The sequence below is a fragment of the Salvelinus namaycush genome, chromosome 4 (genome assembly GCF_016432855.1).
Source record: "Salvelinus namaycush isolate Seneca chromosome 4, SaNama_1.0, whole genome shotgun sequence".
In the NCBI taxonomy this organism is placed as follows: Eukaryota; Metazoa; Chordata; class Actinopteri; order Salmoniformes; family Salmonidae; genus Salvelinus; species Salvelinus namaycush.
In genome coordinates, this window is record NC_052310.1 from 50,041,395 (window position 1) to 50,050,426 (window position 9,032).

Sequence of the window (9,032 nt, forward strand, 5' to 3'; positions counted from 1 at the left end):
ATCTTTGTCTTGGAACCTCTCTCCACATTGATTGATTATATTTATTGAGTGCCACGAGGTAAGGATAATTTATTTTTATTTTTAATGTGGCTCTACAGTAGATATTTGCAGTTTAAGGCAATAACTAATTTGGATGGGTTCTCAATTTGTAAGCAGAATACATTTTGTATTGATCATTTCACAAAGTTCGGGGTTTTCATTTAGACTTTAGGAATAGCATGATCATGTGAGCTGAAAAAAGTCTATGGTTGGTTAAATAACTTGTCTGGTGAAGTAGTTGCAAAAAACAAATGTTGACTGCAATGCAATGTCATAAGACTAAAAAAACATGAATTTAGTACTAGACATTGACATGTACAGTGGCAAGAAAAAGTATGGGAATCCTTTGGAATTACCTGGATTTCTGCATAAATTGGTCATCAAATTTGATCTGATCTTCATCTAAGTCACAACAATAGACAAACATAGTGTGCTTAAACTAATAACACACAAATTATTGTATTTTTCTTGTCTATACTGAATACATAATTTAAACATTCACAGTGAAGGTTGGAAAAATTATCTGAACCCCTAGGCTAATGACTTCTCCAAAAGCTAATTAGAGTCAGGAGTCAGCTAACCTGGAGTCCAATCAATGAGACGAGATTGGAGATGTCGGGTAGAGTTGCCGTGCCCTATAAAAAACACGCATAAAATTTGAGTTTGCTATTCACAAGAAGCATTGCCTGATGTGAACCATTTCTCGAACAAAAGAGATCTCAGAAGACCTAAGATTAAGAATTGTTGACTTGCACAAAGCTGGAAATTGTTACAAAAGTATCTCTAAAAACCTTGATGTTCATCAGTCCATGGTAAGACAAATTGTCTATAAATGGAGAAAGTTCAGCACTGTTGCAACTCTCCCTAGGAGTGGCCATCCTACAAAGATAACTGCAAGAGCACAGCGCAGAATGTTTAATGAGGTTAAGAAGAAGACTTACATAAATCTCTGGAACATGCTAACTTCTCTGTTATTGAGTCTGCGATATGTAAAACACTAAACAAGAATAGTATTCATGAGAGCACACCACGGAAGAAGCCACTGCTGTCCAAAAAAAACATTGCTGCACATCTGAAGATTGCAAAAGTGCACCTGGATGTTCCACAGCGCTACTGGCAAAATATTATGTGGACAGATGAAACTATAGTTGAGTTGTTTGGAAGGAACACACAACACTACGTGTGGAGAAAAAAAGACACAGCACACCAACATCAAAACCTCCTCCCAAGTATGGTGGAGGGAGCATCATGGTTTGGGGCTGCTTTACTGGGGCTGCTTTGCTGCCTCAGGGCCTGGACAGCTTGCTATCATCGACAGAAAAATCAATTCCCAAGTTTATCAAGACATTTTGCAAGAGAATGTTAGGCTGTCTGCCTGCCAACTGAAGCTCAACAGAAGTTGGATGATGCAACAGGACAACAACCCAGAACGCAGAAGTAAATCAACAACAGAATGGCTTCAACAGAATGAATAATGCCTTCTGGAGTGGCCCAGTCAGAATCCTGACTTCAACCCAATTGAGATGCTGTGGCATGACCTCAAGAGAGCAGTTCACACCAGACATCCCAAGAATATTCATGAACTAAAACAGTTTGTAAAGAGGAATGGTCCAAAATTCCTCCTGACCGTTGTGCAGGTCTGATCCGCATCTACAGAAAACATTTGGTTGAGGTTATTGCTGCCAAAGGAGGGTCAACCAGTTATTAAATCCAAGGGTTCACATACTTTTTCCACCCTGCACTGTAAATGTTTACACGGTGTATTCAATAAACACATGACAATGTATAATTATTTGTGTGTTATTAGTTTAAGCAGACTGTGTTTGTCTATTGTTGTGACCTAGATGAAGATCAGATCAAGTTTTATGACCAATTTATGCAGAAATCCTGGTATTTCCAAAGGGTTCACATACTTTTTCCTGCCACTGTATAATATGGTTAAGTAAAGTGCATAAAGACTAATTGTGTGTTTAAGATGAATACACAATGAACTCATTTGATAAGAGAACCTCAAAAGATCTTAAGAAAAAATATCCAAGCACTTTATTAAAACGCTTTCTGTTTGTTCCCTCTTTCTTCAGGGTGTTCCACATATTAAATTCATTAGCAATGCCAGGCCCTATTATGCCTGTAGATATTGCTATGCAGATGTACATCACACACTCTCCACCTCTCAGGAGCTTCCTCAGCTCCTATGAGAACTTGAGGGTCAAGAACCGGGAAAACCACTACAAGCCCCTCCGGCCCTGCATTAGCTCCCAAAGGCCCTTGGAGGCCCGGAAGAGCCCCAAGACCACCATAAAGATCCCCAAAGGCAAGAAGAAAGTGGTCTTTGCCGACTCCAAAGGCATGTCCCTTACAGCCATCCACGTCTTTTCAAAGTTCGATGAAAAGCCTGTGTTCTCCGACTTACAATTTGACCTTACAGACCTGGAGAATGCCAACATGGAGCTGAAGGTCAGCACAATGCGAAGCCTGGCGCTGGACTTCCCCCAACCCGCTGCAGACTATCTGGCCTTCCGGAACCGGCTGTTGAAGGACTCTGTGTGCCTGGAAAACTGCACACTGCAGGAGAGGTCACTCACAGGCACTGTGAAAGTCCGAAACCTTGGCTTTGAGAAATCTGTCCAGGTCCGGTTGACCGTTGACTCATGGAAAACCCACACAGACATTGACTGCACCTTCATGAACAACGTCTACAGTTGCCAGGACACAGATACATTCACCTTTGTCTTCGATCTGCCAAGTTATGTGCATCCTTATAATAAAGTAGAATTTTGCATATGTTTCAAGAGCAAAAAACAGGTTTTCTGGGACAATAATGATGGGGAAAACTACATGCTCAAACCCATTGGGTGGAATGGAGAGGATGTGCAAACACTGTCCAAAACCATTGTTGAGCACAAGAACGGCAATAAACTACTGGAGATGGAGTTTGACCAGTTTGGAAGTCCCCGTTTATCAAGTGGACTCTTTCCTGGGTGGCAAAGCTTGGGCAGAATTGAGAATGGTGCCAACTACTGGTGAAATTAGGAAAGACTTTAATCTGGGGTGAAATGACAACTGAAGAGGTATAACAGGGATGGACTTGGATGGAGCAGGGTGATATAGATGTCGGATCTTAATTAGAGCCAGATTGCTACAGCAGGAAAATAATCATGCACCAACAGGAAATGTGAATTAGTATGTGAATTAATGAACATTTTTCTAGGAGTTGGTCCATTTGTCATAAGGTAAAATCTAATCTGAAATATCTAAACTGAAATGAGAAACTTTTGTATTTTTTAAACCTCAAATACACTACAAGTTTTACAGTTACTGTATTGCAGGACAGTTATCCATCCTGCAACAGGGTGATCAAATTAAGATCCTACATCTGTAGCAGTAGTAGTGACATAACTTACTGTATATTAAAATGTCAATAGCTGCTTTGAATGCAATGAAGCACATCAAGAAAGAAAAAGTGTATGTAAATATGGACCATGGCTAGATTCTAATACTATTTGGCCACCATTGAGACACTTTCTAAATATCAGAGGCAGTTGATTTTTATTTTATTTGACATGTGATTCTTGTGTAAAGCAGTTTAGTGCCTTTTCAATATTGTACCTGTTGTAAAACAAAAGCCCATTGAAACTTAATTTTGACAATCTGTAACCAGGCATAAGCCCATTTTCACAGTTGGAACTTACCGTAAGCATATGCACTGACTGAGATGAACATCCTGATTTCTATGCATAGAGTATGTGGTGAGATTGGTACCAATAGGATGTCCTTCACATTGAAGGGTTAGACTGGTACCATCCATCTGGGGGAAATCAATAAACGTAATTCAATCAAATATGAATTTATGTGAGATTTAATAGTACAGTAAATAATACAAATGATAAAATGCTGCACACTGCTGCTCATGCTCCCAGGTGATTTTATTATAACAACATTTCAACCCTTAGTTCTTCATCAGGCATCCATAGCCCAGGTGGAAGGTCCTATATATAGGGGCAGTACTCAGTGACATCACCTCCTGAAACAGGAGGTAAAAATATATAACATAGGTTCCCAATATCAACATTCAATGTATCAAAATATATGACCATTTGCAAGGAATGTGATCAATATTTACAGTAATATAAACTCAGCAAAGAAAGAAACGTCCCTTTTTCAGGACCCTGTCTTTCAAAGATAATTCATACAAATCCAAATAACTTCACAGATCTTCATTGTAAAGTGTTTAAACACTGTTTCCCATGCTTGTTCAATGAACCATAAACAATTAAGGAACATGCACCTGTTGAACGGTTGTTAAGACACTAACAGCTTATAGACGGTAGGCAATTAAGGTCACAGTTATGAAAACTTAGGACACTAAAGCGGCCTTTCTACTGACTCTGAAAAACACCAAAATAAAGATGCCGAGGGTCCCTTCTCATCTGCGTGAACGTGCCTTAGGCATGCTGCAAGGAGGCATGAGGAATGCAGATTTAGCCAGGGCAATAAATTGCAATGTCTGTACTGTAAGACGCCTAAGACAGCGCTACAAGGAGACAGGACGGACAGCTGATCATCCTCGCAGTGGCAGACCACGTGTAACAACACCTGCACAAGATCGGTACATCCGAACATCACACCTGCGGGACAGGTACAGGATGGCAACAACTGCCCGAGTTACACCAGTAACGCACAATCCCTCCATCAGTGCTCAGACTGTCCGCAATAGGCTGAGAGAGGCTGGACTGAGGGCTTGTAGGCCTGTTGTAAGGTAGGTCCTCACCAGACATCACCGGCAACAACATTGCCTATGGGCACAAACCCACCGTCACTGGACCAGACAGGACTGGCAAAAAGTGCTCTTCACTGACGAGTCGCAGTTTTGTCTCACCAGGGGTGATGGACGGATTCGCGTTCATCATCGAAGGAATGAGCGTTACACCGAGGTCTGTACTCTGGAGCGGGATCGATTTGGAGGTGGAGGGTCCGTCGTGGTCTGGGGCGGTGTGTCACAGCATCATCGGACTGAGTGTGTTGTAATTGCAGGCAATCTCAACGCTGTGCGTTACAGGGAAGACATCCTCCCCCCTCATGTGGTACCTTTCCTGCAGGCTCATCCTGACATGACCCTCCAGCATGACAATGCCACCAGCCATACTGCTCGTTCTGTGCGTGATTTCCTGCAAGACAGGAATGTCAGTGTTCTTCCATGGCCAGCGAAGAGCCCGGATCTCAATCCCGTTGAGCACGTCTGGGACCTGTTAGAGCTAGGGCCATTCCCCCCAGAAATGTCCTGGAACTTGCAAGTGCCTTGGTGGAAGATTGGGGTAACAACTGGTTAATCTGGTGCAGTCCATGAGGAGGAGATGCATTGCAGTACTTAATACAGCTGGTGGCCACGCCAGATACTGACTGTTGCTTTTGATTTTGATGCCCCCTTTGTTCAGAGACACATTATTCCATTTCTGTTAGTCACATGTCTGTGGAACTTGTTCAGTTTACGTCTCAGTTTTTGAATCTTATTTTCATACAAACATTTACACATGTTAAGTTTGCTGAAACCAAATGCAGTTGACAGTGAGAGGACGTTTATTTTTTTTGCTGAGTTTTTATCTATACAATATTCAATTACTTTTTCCAAGAAAGTTTCCCTTTTCTCTGGTGGATATTCAGATTTGACCACAATGTCTCGCACGTTTGGGGGTCTTTAAAGACTATATTCGGGGGTTATTTAAAGATGGGTTTCAATTGTGGGTCAATATCAATAATGTACCATTGCTTCCTGATAATGTTCTTAAATGCCTTCCCCAATGGTGAGTATTGAGTGAAGCATGAGGGGACATGTTCTGCTTTTTCTTTTACTTTTGGTTGAAGGCTTTCCAACTGTGTTAGCCCTTCAAAACGTTGGGATGTTTTACCCAATTGTCTTTGTACCCTCTTTCCTTAAACCTTTGTGTGAGGTCAGTGGTCTGTTTCTGGTAAGAAGCATCAGAGCTGCATATTTTTCTGATGCGGCTGAATTGACTTAATAAGTGGAACTGGAGTGAAGCTGTCACCTCTAAGGATGGTGTTCCTGTCCATAGGTTTCTTATTGAGATCTGTAGAGAGGAAGGTTTTGTCCTTAATAACCATGACATCAAGAAAACTGATTTGGGATAGGTCATAGTTTATGAATGAGCACGTTCCTTTCACCATTGAGTTTAGATAGGCATGGAATTCCAAGAGTTCTTTCTGGGTCCCAGGGTTTCACCATTTTGCGAATCCCTGGGCGATCTCTCTCCCCATGTATACCCGAGACTCTATTGATTTTATTAATTTTGTGAAATCTGTGGACCATATACCAGAAAATAATATTATTTGTATTGAGGACTTGACTGAACTGGTACTAACCTTGAACTATTTTCTCTTCAGAGGATACTTTTTCTTCCAGACCAAAGGAACAATGATAGGTAGCACTATGACTCCTAATTATGCGAACCTCTAGAAATTTTTGAAAAACAGGTGGTGCTGAATCCAGACCTTAACCCCTTTCTCTCCAATATTTTCCTAAGTCTGAGATATTGGATGATATTTCCCCTTCATTCAAAAACTTTGATAATCAATTCAAGTCTCTTATCCATGATAAATTATGTGAAATGAATGTAGGAGAATATAACACAATTTCTTTCTGGTAAAAGAAAATTCAAAGATAAAAACAACTGTCTTTTTTTTACCATCATCTTTGAAATGCAAGAGAAAGGCCATGATGTATTATTCCAGCCCAGGTGCAATTTAGATTTTGGCCACTAGATGGCAGCAGTGTATGTGCAACGTTTTAGACTGATCCAATGAACCATTGCATTTCTGTTCAGAAAGTTGTATCAAGACTGCCCAAATGTGTGTAAATTGTTTATTAATAACTTTTCATGTTCAAAATTGTGCACTCTCCTCAAACAATAGCATGGTATTCTTTCACTGTAATAGCTACTGTAAATTGGACAGTGCAGTTAGATTAACAAGAATTCAAGCTTTCTGCCAATATCAGAAATGTCTATGTCCTGTGAAATTTACTTATTACTTATAACCTCATGCTAATCGCATCAGCCTACATTAGCTCAACAGTCCCGTGGAAGAGACACCAATACTGTTCAGTCAGTATTACAGAACTGTGCCTTGTGGTGGATCTATTCAAAGTTTAACTGGGCTCTATGATTGTTTTTCTAATTTCTTTAAGAGCATATAAGAGCATTTTGGTGTGAGTGTTGAGAAGTGGTATGGCTGACGTAAGCATGAGTCTGAAATATGTATGTACACTATTTTATTACTGTGAAAAAAGGTATGCATCTCAGTGTGCACTTGAATGTGTGTTTGAAGTGCATGTGATACTTTTAGAAATAAAATATTGTGCAAAACGTTCATGATCCCTAGTCACTTTTCATCACCTCTTGAGGGATATGCCTCAATGTAAGGCCTAATAAGGCAAAGCGCTCCTCTTGTCATTGACTGTGAGCAGAACTTTCTATTGACAAACGTTAAACAGATGACTTTGACTATGAGGTACTGGAGAGGGTTGAAGTCAACTCCCTACTACAGCCTCCCCTTTTGGGTAACCCCTAGAACCCTTTACACCTAGGCCAGCAGCATGACACATAAATGCTTGTTGACCGCTCACATGCCAGAGGAGTGCTGAAACTCAACACCCGTCTTGTGACACCTTGGCATAAGGGCAGTGTGGATACACATAGATGGAAATTACATAAAGCATTCAAGTTTTATTAAGATAAGTAGTTGCAGTGTGTCATTGGTTATTACATATACAAAAAAAGCCTTAAATAACCTCTTAAATGTAGAGGGGAGAAGGATAACCGAGTTATATGGTGGTTATATGCCCATGCATTATTCTGTCAGTGGAACGTAAATGAAAGTGTTCTCTGACTCCAGTCAGTTTCTTGTGCTCTGTGCAGACTCATACCCTGCAGGATACATATTAACTTCTTTGTCTCAAACAGGAAGAGCCCCAGGATAAGTTCGCTCACCAGCCCCTGAATGATGGGCAAAATACAAGTGTTTTCATTTCCTGAAACTATCTGATAAACAATTCTCTACATGATGGACAATAAAATACACTATACATACAAAAGTTGCTGTTGCTGACAGGTGTGTAAAATCGAGAACACAGCCATGCAATCTCCACAAAAAACATTGGCATTAGAATGGCCTTACTGAAGAGCCAAGTGACTTTCAATGTGACACTGTCATAGGATGCCACCTTTCCAACAAGTCAGTTTGGTCAAATTTCTTCCCTGCTAGAGCTGCCCTTGTCAACTGTAAGTGCTGTTATTGTGAAGTGGAAACGTCTAGGAGCAACAACGCCACATTTGTGAAATGGTAGGTCACATAAGCCCACAGAACGGGACCACAGAGTGCTGAAGCACGTAGTATATAAAAATGGTCTGTCCTCGGTTGCAATACTCACAACTGAGTTCCAAACTGCCTCTGGAAGTAACGTCAGCACAATAACTGTTCGTTGGGAGCTTCATGAAATGGGTTTCCATGGCCGAGCAGCTGCACACAAGCCTAAGATCACCTTGCGCAATGCCAAAAGTCGTCTGGAGTGGTGTAAAGCTCACTCTGGAGCAGTGTAAACGCGTTCTCTGGAGTGATGAATCACGCTTTACCATCTGGCAGTCCGACGGAAGAATCTAGGTTTGGCGGATGCCAGGAGAAAGCTACCTGCCCCAATGCATAGTACCAACTTGAAAGTTTGGTGGAGGAGGAACAATGGTCTGGGGCTGTTTTTCATGGTTCGGGCTAGGCCCCCAAGTTCCAGTGGAGGGACATCTTAACACTACAGCATAGAATGACATTCTAGACGATTATGTGCTTTTGGGGTGACAATGCCCCATGCACAATGTGAGGTCCATACAGAAATGGTTTGTCGAGATCGATGTGGAAGAACTTGACTGGCCTGCACAGAGCCCTAACCTCAACCCCATCGAACCATGACTACATGTAACTCTATTCCA

General features: G+C 41.3%; 1 protein-coding gene across 1 annotated transcript; it reads left to right on the forward strand.

The window, feature by feature from the left end:
* Nucleotides 1–2,148: 2,148 nt before the first annotated feature.
* LOC120045648 (protein phosphatase 1 regulatory subunit 3C-B-like) lies at nucleotides 2,149–3,189 on the forward strand. The gene has a single exon (XM_038990566.1). The coding sequence runs from the start codon at nucleotides 2,149–2,151 to the stop codon at nucleotides 3,064–3,066; it is 918 nt and encodes a 305-aa protein (XP_038846494.1). The 3' UTR covers nucleotides 3,067–3,189.
* Nucleotides 3,190–9,032: the final 5,843 nt, after the last annotated feature.

Coding starts and splice junctions, on each gene's coding strand:
- LOC120045648 (XM_038990566.1), top strand. CDS start 2,149: ATGCCAGGCCCTATTATGCCTGTAGATATTGCTATGCAGATGTACATC.